A 16,099-nucleotide genomic window follows, 5' to 3' on the forward strand; every position below is an offset into this window, starting at 1 on the left:
CTCTCCGTGGCTGCCAGCATGGTTCCCACTCCTAACGACTCACGGGTGCTACCGTACGCTGCCAGGGAGACCCACAGTTGGACGCATGGCAATGGCAGCTTCAGCAGAGGGGCAAGAGAGTAGCTCAAGCAGGGTCTGCCGCTTGCGTGACAGCCCAAATATTGCCCCCGACTGTAGCGCATTCTCAACCTCGCCCCGATCTGTGCAGAAAACTGGGCTCTGAATTCCCCCGGCCCTGCTTCTGCCGGCAGGTGTATTGGGAAAACAGAAAAGAGCGATACAAGTCTAATAGCTTAGTGAATGATGGAGGTAGCATTGTTCGTATATGATAATTTTTATTTGAAGTCTGCTCTTCCCCTGACTTTTTTTCCAGTGCTGGGTGATGTGTGCTCAACTGATTTTTCTGGATGAATCAACAATATATTATGAAAAATGTATTAAAGTATAATGGTGTAATGTGGGTGAGTAGGGCACTGACAAGCATATGGCACTGCAATACCCAGTCATTCATGGACTCATATGAGTCCACCGTTAGCTTGACTGAAGCGGTGTATTGTCATCAGGACAGATTATAAGGAAAAAATCTGCAAACCTGCCTGTGAATTGACATTTTTCTGGGAGGAAAATATCAAGAACAAATTTGTATACTGAGAATGTCATATCTATAAAAGATTGGGAGTAATGCTTAGGTGGTAGTGGTCTGCTTAGATGTTCCTGGTGAGGAAAAGTGAAGTGTCACAGAAGACATGATAGGTCATTTTATTTAAAAATAGGTAGTTCACAAATAGGATTATTTTAATGTCAGCAGTTGTAACAAAATTAGGCCTTGCATGAATTGTAGACTGCGTTTTTAAACATTTTTCCCCACGTTTTCAACTAGCGTAGACAGTGGCGAGGAAATACATTGCTTGAAGGAACATCATGTAGAACTAGCAAGCTTTCTGTCATTAGTTCCAAATCTTGCTATTCCTTGCAGATCAGAACACAATCTGGTAAATCTATTCATCCTAACTGTAATGTACAAAGTCAAATGTAGTCTTAGACAAAAATGTGTTGACATACAAATAAATTCTAATACATTTTATCAGAGGTTATATAGTGTATTCAATGGTTTGATTTGATTATGTAAGTTACATAAAGTGTACCATACCTATTTAATTCTCCTCAAAATGCCACTCCTGTCTGTGTGCAGCAGTGTAAGAATGGTGTGCTACTTCTTTTAAGAAGTTTAATTAAGGGCAATATAATGAAAACAGTCACATTTGCTGTTTCTCCTTGGAAATGTTTTCTTTGCTGGTATGTTAAAGTGAAGTTGCCTATATTTGCATACTTTAAAAGTAGGTCCAAAAGGACCCGATCCAACTCCTACTTTATGTCTTCAGCTGGAGTTAGATCAGCTATACATTGTTTGCTTTCATGGTGTAATTCGGTGCTTTTTGAGGGATAGCAAAACAGCATAGTGCATCCCCACTAATACTGTAAGCATGGCATTTCATAACATTTATAACTTGACATCATGCTGCTGCAATGCAATGCTGTGTGAAGATTTAGTTTACTAAGGTTGTTAAGAAAGAAAAATAATAAAAGTTAAGTTAGATGTATGATTTACTTGAGCATTTGAAATAATGTGTTTGGGATATTCTTATTAATTGGCAACATGATATATGGTCATATTTCCTTTGAGACCTTTGATAACATTAGACAGTATTTGTATGGGCAGAATATATGTTTATGGATGAATTACTCTTTTCTGATTGTTAAAGATATTTTGTCCTTTTGCTTTAATTTATTTTTATCTGTGCAGAGTCTGTCTCAAATAATGCATTAAGTAAATCTGAGTATTAGAGAGAGGAGTATGTTGCTGCTACTAAAATAATGCAAAATTTTCCAGCAGATAAACAAAAAATGTATTCCAGTACTGTATCACTGGATACCTCAAAACTACTTAAAGAACATAGATAGACAATGTCAGCCTGTAATCAGAGGATGCTTTTTCCTCTCTCTTTTTTTTTTTTAATTTACTTATTTTTAAAAACTTTCGACACTCTGTACCAATGAGATTCATAAACTCTTCCATGTATTGATACATATTGTAAGTGGAAGTGAACACATAATTTAATAAAAAAGGGTTGAAATACTCATCTTTTTGTTGGTGGAGATAATCCACCTGAATCCTACTGAAAGAAAATGAAAAAGGTAACAACGTGTTATTTCTTTATAGAGCATCTGTCACTCCAGTTTTTGCCCCCCCCCCCCCCCCCCCCCCCCCCCAAATATAAGTCCTATTCTGTGATGCCTGAAGGCAGAGCAACAAATGAAAACAAAAAAGATGAACTTTGCTCTCTTGTGGTGGTTTAAGAATAAATTGTTTTAAACTAGCTGGAAATTAAACAGACAGTTGAACAAAGAGAAGGGAGCTGTGCCGCAAGCTTGCGGTGGGAAGTGGTGGAGGCAGAGACTTGCTTGTATTTATTGAGCAGCTTGGTTGGTTTATGATGAGTTTTACTTGAAGCAGTAGAGTTTCGGACTTGGTGATGAAGGGAGTTGCTGTAGTCCTGAACTGCTTATTAGACCCTTTCCTGTGTTTGTGCAGTGTTGTAATCTGATATGTAGGAACCTTAATAAGAGAAGTAGGATGTTTTGAATCATCTGCTGTGGGGGACAGTATTTGGATGCAAAACACATCATCATAATGCTACTAGTACAAGAAGACCACAGCAGGGACTAACGTTTGCTAAGGTGTTCAAGAAAAAACTGACTGCTGAACTAGAAACAGTAGTGGACATAAATATTTACTGAAATGTCAATATGAACCTGAATGCTTTTACAATAGGGAAATAGTAAATCATAATATTAAGGGGAACTGCACAAGTAGACCATTATTTCTTGACACGCTGAATATTATGTTGCTGTGCTGTAACAAGATGCAGGCAAACAAAAAAAAAGGGAACAGGATATCCTAGCAACTCTTATTTTTCTCCTTGCTAATATTCCCTGCTGTTTCTTAAAGCATTTGTCTTTATGTTGAAAGACTAACTCTGCTTTGACTTACTCCCTCTCTGTTCCCCTTGGAAATAAGACTAAAACCTCTGTTAGTTTTAAGTCTTCAATGTGGAGAATGTTATGGAAATGGCTGAGGCTATTCCATATTTGGATCTCCACCTTTTAAGAGTGAGGCAATCTAGGATGCTGGAAAGAATGCAGATATAATGCACTACAGTTTGTATTTTGATAGGCTCCAATTCCCCTGTTTGGTGCTATGGTTAAAAGAATGTGATAGAGAAGCCTGGATGTTAAATTACAGCTTCTTGTAAGATACTGCACAGGGACATCTATTTTCTAGCATGGGATTAAACTTACTTGAAATCATTGAGGGGTAACTGACGGTTCTGGAATTAAGCACTCATCTAAAGCTTTCTTGACTTGGAGTCTTTGTGTTCATTCTGGAGCTGGATATAGGAGTCTAGGCTTACAATGAAGGATGCCTGTTTTATCATTAAGGCCATCTCTAGGGAGAAAAGTGACATTGTTTGTTTATGTTCTAAGTAGAGTCGTATTTACTCTATAATCAAATAATGGAAAATGTCACTTTAGTATAGGAGAGAGAAAGCATCCAAGAACCTCATGGGTATCTCTACAGAACTATGTGGAAAAATACAGATCATGAGAATGGATGCTTTCCACTCGTGATTACTGGTTCCTGTTAATATTTGTTTGAAATGGGGATAGCAGTTTTGGTTTAGCCCATTGTAAGGATTTGTTAATGTTGCAAACTATTTTTTTTCCCCTCTGATGAAGACAGGATACCCAACTGAAGATATTTGCAGAGGTGCTCAAGAATTCAGGATAGCAGCTGACTGCTCAGTGTAGCTAGTAATTGTTTAAAATCAACGTTTCCTTGCCCCACTCCCCCACCATTTATACTGAGCAATTACAACTGTTAGGTCAGAGTAAGTTTCAGCTTTTCCCCTCCTTGTGTTTGAGTCTATAGGTGTATTGATCGCTCATATTTAGCTGAGTCCAACTGATGTCCTCTCTGTAGTATTGAAACCTGTCTTCTGAAGGGAGGACATAGAATGATGGATATTTTCCATATCTCTCATTTGAAATTTGTGTAACTACTAGAGGAAGGAGTTTGACTTACATGTTGTTAAACTACTTATAATTTGCTAGAAGTACCTAGCTGCTTGTTTTTAGAAGAGGGGCAGACAACTTGCCGTGTACGAGAACTATAATAATCCTGTCACCATTGTAATTCTTGTTGAGACTATATAGTTGGCAAAAACTTGTCCTCTCTGCATTAACTGTAACATTAATGCTGTAATAGGAAAGCAAATACAGAAAATGTGTCATTTCAAGATTTTTTTTCCCCCAAACATTCTGATGTTACTTTTAATAAAATTGCTCAGAACTCTCATCACTGAACAAGAAAAGGTTGGCTTTTTTTAAAGTTCTTAAAAGCTGTTCAGTCTAACTGGTCTGCCTGGAAAACAGCATGACATTGGTCATTTCAGACAAAATGTAACTACAAAAAACAGGTAACATAGAAGATGGTTATAAACAGTAGGAGTAGAATATAAATACAATGTTTATTAATGAAAACCTTAGGTTATGTATGTTCCAGCTAACTATGTTATGATGTTTATTAAGTCATTAACCCTTGATGTGATGCTGCAGCTTGAAGTCACTGTTGCGTAGTATTTTGTAAGGCTGGCATGTTCATCAGTGGAATACAGCTACTGAAGGTTTAAGGTTTTCTGCTCTTTTACAAACTAGAGAAGTAATTCAGAGTCACAGTTATATAATGTGATATATGAACAGGACACAGTCAAGGTCAATGAAACTGTTGTAAGAATTGTGGATAATAAATAAGAGCCTTGGGCTCCAGTTGGGATTTATAAAGTTATTCAATTTCACTTGACTAAAACTTCTACAAGTTAATGAATTGGGGTGCCGTAGTTTACATTCTCATGATGAGCTCCATTAGAAATATGTTCTGTTTCCAGAATATTAAACTCATCATTTGAACTAAAATAGCACATTGCTAGAAAGGCACCTGAAATTATTGTTCACTTCCTTCAAAGATCTTGATGCTATATTCTACTTTTTAGAGCTGCAGACTACCTTGAACATGGCATTCTTCGGCTTCAGGTCAAAAGCACTTGAAGTAGTGGATGAGCTGCAGAGATTTTAAAAGGATTCTTAAAAATCTTTCTGTCTTAACTTGTGATAATTCCTCTATACCCCTGATGCACATACTACAGTCAGTGAGTTAGCAATTCATGTATTAATTTTCTATTAATTAATACCAATAAAGATGAGATAATCAGATGTAGCAAATTTAATTAATTTTAGATGTCAGAACCATAGAATATTGTGTCGTAGTTTCAGTAGTCATTAATAAAAGGTTTCTGCAATTACAGTGAACATGTTGAAAACACAAATCAAGAATCAAAAGTAAGAAGGGTTTTTAAAAGTGATTTGTTGGATTGTTGAATAATTTAGTTTCAAGTCAAACACTTTGGGTGTTGTCTTAGGAATTTGGCCTCAATGAATCTGACACTTGTCTTCATCTTGCAACTTTGTTCTCTTTTGAGACGTATTTCTTGTGGACATTTCTAGTTCTTGAAAGAGTTCCTGTTGCAGTACTGCAATACTTCGTCAGTGTTACTGTAAATGGATTAATAGATTCATAGAATTGTTTAGATTTGAAGGGACCTTAAAGATCATCTGGTTCCAACCCTCCTGCCATGGGTAGGGACACTTTCCACTAGACCAGGTGACGGAAGGCCTCATCCAGCCTGGACTTGAACACTTCCAGGAACTCCCTCTCATCCCCTCTCATCCTATCACTGCAAGCCCTTGCAAAAAGTCCCTTCCTGGCTCTCTTGTAGGGCCCCTTCAGGTACTGGAAGCCTGCTCTAAGGTCTTCCAGGAAGCCTTCTTTTCTCCAGGCCGAACATCCCCAACTCTTGCAGCCTGTCCTCATAGATGATTTCTGAATGATGATTGCTGAAGATGGAGTGAAATAGACCCAAGTCTGTATCAGGTCTGTAACTGTGTCTCTTTACTAAAACTGTAATACTGAGATATAGCCAAAGCTGTTATTTAGTGTCTTCAGACATGTCCCAGAGTCTCCTCAGAGAGTCACCGTGGTTCTGTAGATACTGATGTCTTGCTTCATATCCTTCCTTTGGTGCACAATATAGTGCAGAGTTTCCAGATTCCCAGTGATGACACTGGAATTTTCTTTAGTTGTTTAAAGAATACTTTCTTTTCTAACAAAGTAATCTAGAAATTAATGATTTTTTTTTTAAGGAGTTAAATGGTATCTTTCAATTATGCTATGACATGATTTTTTGGAACTTATATGTATTTTAAAAGTATTTTTCTGAATCTCAGAAGCTGACAAATAGTAGCAGTAGTTTATTCTCCAGCTGAATGAAATTATGGATGGATTCCAGAGTCAGCAAGTCCATTTTTCTTCAAATGTGTTTAAAGAGTAGAGCTCCAAACATGCCATTAGCTCAGTCTTAAAACTACGTGACTTTCATTAGGTCATTGTTTTTACTTGTTTTTCCTTCCATGTAAGGTTTTTCTTACTTTGATTTTTTTTTTTTTTACAAAGGCTTCTCAGTATCAGAAAACAATAAAAGGCTTGCAACTTAAAGAAATTCATGTTTATAGGTAAGGCCCTGGAGTAAGGGGTTTAAAATACAGCTCAAAATGAAGAAAAGCTCAATGCAGCTTAGAGCTGCTTAAAAGATTTTCTGTTAAGTATAAAGAAGTCTAAGATACCAAGTGTTTAATTCACTGGTGGTGCACGTGAAGATTTATTAACCCCAGTGACAAGTAATGAAATAGACAAACCTCAAAGATCTTCTGGAGAGACTAAAAATACCTACCTCTAACTACTGAAATAATGTATCTCTCTGTGGACTCCAGGATCGTCACTTGTCTCAGAACATGTAGGGTTACCTACATCTGGATTAACCTTACCAGAGATGTATGGAGAGCTTGGTAACAGAAGATACATTCATACAATAGAAATGGACTATCACTGTAAATATTGCTGTCTGTGGAACAAGAGTTGAAACTGAGCAATGTTCTTTCTTTGAAAAGCTCTTGTGGTAACTCTTTCAGAGCCTTTAGCAGAGAATCTGTGGCATGTTTGCAGTTTCTCTTCTGTGAATAAGTATGTTACTGTTTCTCAGAATTCAATCAATACATGATTGTACCAAAAAATCTGGTGCAATTGCAGCAGGGAGTTGGTAATGTAATTAAAATGTCTGAATATTGTAGTTGTGTTCAAGGGAACTTAACAGCAACCTTCACATGTGTGTATGTGTAAAAAACCCAAAGAACTTGTGCATCTGAAAACAAAATACCAATTTGATAATCATTGTAATTCAACAAAAAATAAAGGGCTTTATGTTATAAATTGAATAAGATATTTGGAAAGATCTGTTCTCATTTTCGAGTTTGGTTATTGCAACTTTTCATACTGGCCATGAAGCTGTGTAGACCTAGGAGTCTCACTGATCAAACGGGTGCATTTAGGCTTTGGTTACTGTATTCTGTACTTTGAATATGGTATATGAAGTATTAATGTGGCTCACTGTATGCAACACCATTTTTTGGTGATGTGTATCTATAAGACATTTCCACCTTTCTTTCTTTTTTGTAAAAATATTTATGTGCATGCCAAATCCATTACTTCTGAGCAAAAGAATGTAAAACATGTACTTAATTTGTTTTCTTGGGAGTGAATCACTATAGAGAAAAATACTGAACTGGTGTCCAAAATCTTGGGAAATGCAAAAAAGGAGTATATTATATTTCATTTAAGACACTTTTTGAAGTTTCCTGTGGCTGAGAAATTATATGAAACAAGTGAAAATCTTCACATTAATAGTTTTATAGTTTTTAGGTGATTTTTGGTATGCATATTTGCTGGAATGCAGTTTTCCTATTGTGGTGTCAGGCTGCCTGGATACTGTTTTGTGTTTGAAATATTGACCTTGCAATCCTTAATGCATTTGGTTAATTGTTAACTCCACTTCTACTCATTGGCAGCTTTCAAACAAGCTCCTTGAAATATGGATTGCTTACTCAAAATATTTTAGTTACGTTCTCCCCTTAGGATAGTGTGGAGACTGTGGTGTGATGAAAGCTCTTGTAAAGTTTAACTACTTAATATAGTACCCCTATAACTTTAACAGAACTTGTTCATTTTATTGTTCTTCATCATTATTTATTGCCAGAGTAGCTGAAGTGCCATTAGCACTCAAACTGGAAAAGGTCAAAAGCCAAATACTGCCAGGCTACACTGATTTAACTGACAGTCATCAACATGTATCCCAGGACTCCATTTTTCACTGAATTCAAAGAGGAATACATTCCTTCTAACATTTTAGAAGTTAAATATATTTTTCTGGGTTTGTTTTTTTTTTTAATATGCTTCAAAATTTTGTACACAAATGAAAACTACACAGTGTTTGTGACTAAATCTGCAAGCAGTGGTGGACTTGATGGGAGTTGGAGATTTTTGTGGTCTTATTTTGTCACTTGGAGCTCCTTCTTATAGCATGACAATGTTTTTCCATTTGTACATTTTTTAGTTTAAGCAAATGTATTCAATGAAAACATTGGTTCTTTGTCTGATATGTGGTTCTTTTTGTTTGGCAGGGTAACTCCTTCTTCTGAAAATCCCAATGGTGCTACCTGTAGTGTAAGTCAGGGAAAGCCCTCTTTAAGAAGAATAAAAGGGAGAATACATAGAAGCAAAAGTCTTGACAGCATTGATTTCTGTGAATTCACTGTAAGTACCATGTATTTTACATTTATCCTACTTGCTTTTATGAGAATCTTGCTAATGGGGCAGGTGCTCCGTTTGCATTGGATGTATCTCTTTATCAGAATTAGAAAAGGTATTGATGTACTTGCAGTTCAACACTACAAAGTTTTGAAGAAAAAAGATATTTTTTGGTACAATTAGTGATGCATAACCAGGCCTCTGTTCTTCAGCAACCGTTAGATAAAAATCTTGCTGTCAGATTTTAATGTTGCCTGCATAAGCTGAAGAAATTAACACAAAATGGAGTATATAAAAAAAATGGAATATATTTTCCAATTCTGGTTTCATATTTATATCAGGGAAGTTGTCTTTAAAGTAAAATAGGTAAGTCTTACAAAACCTCCAGAATTATTCTAGTTGTGTATGGCTATAACACAGTACTAGAAAAAGAAAGAAATGTTCCTAAAAACTGTGTGTGCTTATGGAATTTAAATGCTAGTATGACAGAGGATATCTTACTGGGGTTAAGCAGTACTGGTATATTCTTGACTTCTGATTAGGGTGTAGATATATTTGTCTTAGAGTTTGAGAAAATCTGATGTAATTGTGATTTCAAAGTGTTTGTATAGATGATGTTGTAGAGATTTTCCTGAACTGAGAAAGATGGAATAGTTTTTTGCACTACTTTTAATTCAGAAAGTGTTGTTTATGTTCAGATGATGAAAGAAAGGTATTGTTAGTGTGAAAGTGTTTGGGACATGAAAGTAGATTTCCTGCAATTTATACTGGTAACAAAATATTAGAATTAGTCTGAAAGGCAGGATGTTTTCAAAAATTCTTTACTGAAAAACCATTGAAAGCTACACCTCTCAACTAACTGGGAGGAAATTTTGCCAAAACAAGTGATGTTCTGATAAGTGAATACCATGTAGTTTTGAAGAATATGTTCAATTATAAACCTGTTATTAAATATGAGGATGAAGGAGGTAAATGGGAAATAAGTGCTGTCTGAAAAGTGCAGATCAGTAGTGATGTGAAGGTGCTGTCTGGCGTTAGATGGTAATGTAAACATTGTAACTAAAAATGTTCAGATGCAATTTTGGAAAACATCTTTACAGCAAATCCATAGTTTTAAGTACATTGCATTCTTCAGTGTGATGTTTTTTACAGATGATACAAGTAGCATAACTGTTTTGTTCTGGGTTTTTTTTGCTCAGGAGTGTTGTTTCTAATTACAAAATTTTGTCTGGTATCTTTGGGACAAACCTTGTGCTTTGTTGTTAAAGAAGTACTTAAATTAGTAGCAAGGATTTGTAATTTAGTGTGTTGTATGGTGTCCAGATACTATTAGCAGTGTGTTAGTACTGCAAACCTGGATCCCATAGCTGGGGAAACAGGTGCAGTTATCCTGTGCTCAGTGGCATGCCACAACTCACACTGCCCAATTCAACACTGGTTTTGGCGTGTGTCTGCAAACTGTTGTGGCAGCAGTGGTATCAGTGTAGCCATTACCTTACCAAAGGTTTAAAATTCCCTTAGGGAATGAGATTACTGAAACAATAATTTTAGCTTGTGCTATGTGGGTCTTCCTCTGTGTGGTCCTATTAAGGAGTTTTATCTAAGGCTGTCTCTACTCTTGGGGCCTTCAAAGAAAAAGAGATTATAGCCAACGGTAAAAAGAATTTCTTGCATGCCATAGAACCTTTTGCAAAGAGATTTGAGATACAATAATTGGGCATGTCTGTATCTGTAGCATGCAAATGTGTGGAGTGCATACTTGTATATGAATAAATTAATACATTAATGGCTAAATATTGATAATTTGGATCAGGAAAGGAAGCTCACATTTCATTCTGAGATCTCATGTTAAAGGATGATATAAGTTTAGTTAAGCATAGAAATCAGAGTTACAAGTATGGATTTTCTTGCTGCTGAATAATTCGGAATCACCCTGACATCTGTCTTACTATTGTATAATGGTACTCTTATTGTTTTAAATTTGGGATTAAGAATAGATCTAATGAAATTATTGAGGTAATTAGCCTGCTTAAATCTTTCCAGATTTCATGTTAAGCATGTTTTCCTTTAAGATAGTTCAAGCAATGGCATATAGAATAAAACAGAAAAAAGATTTGGAAGTGAGAAATTTTCTTACACAATGAGGACAAAGGGCTGTTTAAAACTTTCTTTAAAACTATTGGATGTTGCAGTATATCCATTTTATGTACCACAAAGATGAAAGATTTTGTATTTCAATATGTGGATAACTTGTATGCAGACAGAGTGAACTGTTGATTTTCTTTATCATGTAACGAGATTGAGATCCATTAATAATTCTGAATATTTTTGGATATCACTTTAAAATAAGTAGTGCCTGTGTGTACCCCAAACTGATCCTTTTTGTACCTATTGTTCCTTGCTACAAAGGAAAATCTTACTAAGGACAAATCCTGACAGCAGAAAGATGTGAAAATTGTTATGTTTTCTCTTCTCCAAGTGTGATGAAATGTGTCCCCAGTGGGAAAGTTCTGGAATTCATTGCAATATGGGCATACAAAAACCCAATAGATGAAAATACTGTGTTTACTACCTGTGTTTTGCACTGAAACAAACTCTGGCTTTGCACAAGCTACTGTGTATTGCAGTAGCACTTCTGAGCAATTCTGTCATACTAGGCATTGTGCAAATATGAAGAGTTTACTTTCAAAGACCTTATGATCTTTTTATAAGAATAGGTAAGATGTTACTAACCTTTGGTTCTTTAGCTGCATATGTCTGTCAAGGTGTTCAAGTGCTGCACTGGTGCTAGGGCTTCTGAAGGATGTGCTAGGATGCAGGCGCATTTTGGGACTGCCCTGTGTGATAGAGCGCTGGGGCTGCTGGGGAGCTGTCATGATCTGTGTGTAAACTGCCTTGAGAGTCTAAACAGCCTGGAGATGTGTGAATGGATTTTGTGGTTGCTGACCATTTGACAGGTTTTGTACATTGCTCACAGCATTACAACCATTCACCACCTGTACAATGCATAGATGCAGAGGAATTGTTCCCTTTTCTCCCTTTGAGACAGAGATGCTTGCTGTTTGGTGGGAATGACAGCAAGGGAGAGTTTGAAAGCTTGTCTAATGAACTTTAATGGTGATGATAATGTCTAAGATACCTTCTTGTTATTTTTTAGTATTGTAGTTCTGATTGGAATTAAGATGTTGCTAAAATCAGTATCTTGAAAATTGTATGTTTAAAAGAATATGGCTTAAATCGGTCTGTGGAAGAAGGAGCTCTGCTTGGAAATCAGAGCACTGCAGTTATTTACAATATAAACAAGTGCAGTTCTGCATATTTTCTGGAGGCAGCTGGTGCTAGCCTGCTCTCAATAGACACATACACAGCAAGTTTTCAGTTAACCTCCAGTCATAGTGAGACAGTTAATCTCTAATTTTCTTCCACTTGTATCAGGGAGGCATTCCAAGGAATAGTTTTGCAAAATGTTACAGAAATGGTGAGTTGTCATTTGTTTGGGTTTTATTATTTTCCCTTTTTTATCTCCTCCCACTCCTCCATTCTTTTCTAGTCCTGCCTTTTCCAGATGCATTGTTTTGTCTCTTCCTGCTATGTACGGACAGTGGAGTGAATTTGGGTAGAATCACTGTGTTCTGGAGCTTTAGAGGTCAGTGGATGTGAGGCAGCAGAATACAAAAGTAACACAGTAGGGTCAGAGATAACCCAAAAAAGGAGAAAAGAGAGACAAGTAAGTACAAAGAGCAGTCTGAATAAAGCACTGTGGAATGCATGACAAAATGGAAGAGGCAACAAAGGAAGAGATAATCAGAAAGTGAGAGTTAGATAACACAGTTGTCGTTTTAAGGTAGGGCGGCATGCACATGTTCACCTACAATGTTAATTTTTAGTTCACTGTAGTATTCTGCCATTGAATGGGTATGATATCTTAAAATGCTTCCTTGTAGAGGAGATGTAGATAGTCTGTATCTCTCTCCATGCTTGCCTGGTCTCATTAGCAGAATGGAGTGATTGACCTCACTTGCTCTCTGTGGGGATATGTGTGTGCCCAGCATGCTCCATGTGCAAGGAGGTGCATGTGCACCAGCGTTCTCTGAAAGCAGCTGTGTCCCTACATGGTTTTGTTGTGGCTGTTGTCACCTGCTTTATAATTTGTAATAAAGTTTCAAGGCTGTTCAGAAGCTTCAGTGATTAACTGTCATGACTGTCTCCGATGACATCCTTATTTCACTTCCCTAGTGTCTTTGTTAGGTTTTAAGAGTATACGGCAGGCTGAAGAACCAATTTGCTGTTTGTTCTTACCAGTACATTGGCTAATTGTTGCTGTGATTAGCTGCAGTCCCCTCAGTGGAAATACCTGGTTTTCAGAACAGGATATTGTGCTATACAGCTTAACTAGTCTGTAGTGCATATTGCTGAGCAAGGCAATCCAGTCTGTACTGAAGAGCATGGATTTACTGCAGTTTCTATTTTATTGAATCTAACCCAAACTCATCTTCCCTTTGAATTAGCTTATAAGTGGCTTCTGAGGTGGTAGATATTATTCTATAGTTTAATTTTTTTTTTAAATCAAATTGTTACGATTTTATACTTCCATTTGTCCAAAATTTTCCTGCAGAGTACTTTATTTTGAATATGTGTCTATAAACTAATAAAATGACAAATAACACGAATCATATGTGCCAGAGTTATTTCTTAGGATGGAGGCATTAGAACACTGACATTCTATGAAAAGTCCTGCAGGTATTTTGATCATCTCTGTCAATGTGGAAAGAAGAATTCATTAGCACAGCTGGAGTCTTGTGGATGCCCTTAATTTGTTACTGTTCAGAGAAATGTGGTTGTTATGCAGCTGTTTCCAAGGAGTAAATCCTCTGTAGTAGGTTAGACTTGCTTCACAAAATTGTTGCTGTACTGTGACTCCTTTATAATAATTAGAATTCCATCTATTGCTGGATATATGAACACAACACTGACTGTATCCACTAGAGCTGGTTTTGACCACTTTGTTTTGCCTAAGGTAGTTAAAATGAATTAAAATTTTTATTTGACTGATGAACATGTTTTACAGTCAGTTAAATTAAAGTACTTTACATCTTTCTCTTGTATTTCACTGATCGAGTACATTGAATGCAATGGGGAAAAGTACGCGTTACTGGTTTTGACATACACAGTGAGTAGTTTTAAATGCAAAGTAATTCTGGATTTATTTTTCTTTGGGGGGGGGGAAGGAGAAAGAAACATCTTCTGTGAGATAGTACTAATGGAAAATAAAAAAAGTTGGCTTTTGATCCAAGATGGCAGTTCCTCTGGGAAAGGAGTGTATTTTCAGCATCCTTTATTCTATCATCTTGCTTTTTGTTTTAAAACTACTCCGAAGTTTTATCTAAGAACTATTCTAAATGTTGATGCAAATTATGAAATCTTAGGCACAATACTAGGTGAACCTTATGCAGCTTCAAGATTCTCCTAAAAATTTCAACCATAAATGAACAAATAATTTGATTTATTGATTTTTTTTTTTTTTTTTACTAAACTTTAAATGATGATTAACCTTGATTTGTGTTTCTGAATTGATTCAGGCTGATTGATTTCTGTTTCTGAACAAAATTCATCACTCCAGTTTAAATGCTGAGGATATTAACTCCATATCAGTCATTATACCAGCAAGTGGATTTACATTACATTTTAATTAGGAATATATTTTTGAAGGAGTGCATTTTTTAGCTTTTTTTCAGAATGGCATTATGAATTAGGGCAGACAGAGCTGTACTGAAACACTCTTTGGCAGCTGTTAGAGGAATACCTGGTTGATTACTTCAGCACCACGATACTCAGCATACGATTGTGACTTGTCATGTCTCTCATTTCTTAAAATATTGAAAGGTGTGTAGGCCATCATCTGGTTCATCTTTAAATAACATAATATCAGATCCCTTTTGTGTGGCTGTATAGGATACTAGTTTAATGCATTCGGTCTCAAGATTACAGCACACATGTAGTTACATTCCAGTGAACTGAAGCCTCAAGCAGAGTGAAGGTCCAACCATTTGTCCTTCAGCTAGCACAGGGATCCAGGGAAGTAGAGAGGCAATTAAGAGTGACCACTGTCTCTGTTTTTGAGATACCTCTAAGCTCCCTTGAGTGTCTTAATATTTCTGAACTGGATTCTATATGCTACCACATGATGATCAATGTTGTATTAAAGTAGTTTGATGGGATGACTCAGGAAAAAGAGTAGCATTTGTGCAAGTATAAGCTTCTTTAGGTAAATGCTAACATTTTTTTGTTATTTTTTGTTTTTCTGAAAGCCAAGGCTTCTTGGTATAAATTGTGTACTGTAGCATTTTGTTAAGCATTACATATTTGTGTAGTAAATAGTTGTTTCTGTGTAAAGTAACTTCCAGTGAGTGAATCTAAATTGTCTCTGAGTATAAGTGCATTTCTTTCATACCTGAAATTCTTCAGTGATATATTTCTAGAGCAGAAGTACAGATTGTATTTCTCAGTCTATTTTCCTGGTATTGATAGATTTTATTTGTTTGACCTTTCTCCATTGTTGTGCTCAGAGTGGCTGACTGGTTATATATGAGGAAACAAAGACTGCAACAATTTCTGTTGCAGGCTCTCACCCTTGTGCTTAAAAATAGCAAATAACAGGCGTGTCAGTGTGAATGGCTTTTCAAGTATATGACTAGAATGTATAAGCTGAGAATTCTAGTACCGTGTCTGTTTTAATATTTTTATGAGGTTCTTGGGCTTTTGGTCTTGATGATTTGTCCAATTTTCTGTCCTTGCCAGAACTGTTTACCCTTGGAAATTAGAATTTTTGAGTGATTAATTACAGTGGTCTTTAAAATTTGATTTCTGTTATTGTGAAAACATACATGCTCCTTTTGTTCTCAAAAATGGCTTGCCATTTTCTGGCATGAAATATATGTCTAAATGTGGACACTATTTGCCTGTCTGAAAAGATACAGTAATTTCAAGGAAATAATAATTATCCTATAATGCAAATACAGCCACCCTCAGAATGCAGTGTTCTGTGGGAGTAGAAATATTTCTTGCTCGTTTTTCCATTGAAAGAATTGAAATGTTTCCTATGACCTTCAGACACTTCAGTTTCTGTTAGTGTCTCAGAAACAGGATCCCATGGTCTGTGCCTGGCAGTACTGCAGGTTAAAGATGAAAAAACTAGTGTTGCCCACACATTTAAAACTTGTTTGTGCACTGAAATGTACAGAAGAATATCTCTTCCTGAAATATGAGAATTGATCTAAGTGAAAA

The 16,099-nt window shown here is 36.2% G+C and overlaps 1 protein-coding gene across 8 annotated transcripts in view; it reads left to right on the plus strand.

Annotated features, from left to right (window-relative positions):
- Positions 1–16,099, plus strand: part of TJP1 (tight junction protein 1) — a 188,113-nt gene that overhangs the window by 32,468 nt on the left and 139,546 nt on the right. For all 8 annotated transcript variants that reach the window (XM_054169232.1, XM_054169227.1, XM_054169228.1 and 5 more), the window contains one exon: positions 8,689–8,821. In XM_054169232.1, coding sequence (XP_054025207.1) covers positions 8,689–8,821 — 133 coding nt within the window. The remainder of the gene's footprint in view (positions 1–8,688; positions 8,822–16,099) is intronic.

The sequence above is a fragment of the Dryobates pubescens genome, chromosome 17 (genome assembly GCF_014839835.1).
Source record: "Dryobates pubescens isolate bDryPub1 chromosome 17, bDryPub1.pri, whole genome shotgun sequence".
NCBI classification, from domain to species: domain Eukaryota; kingdom Metazoa; phylum Chordata; class Aves; order Piciformes; family Picidae; genus Dryobates; species Dryobates pubescens.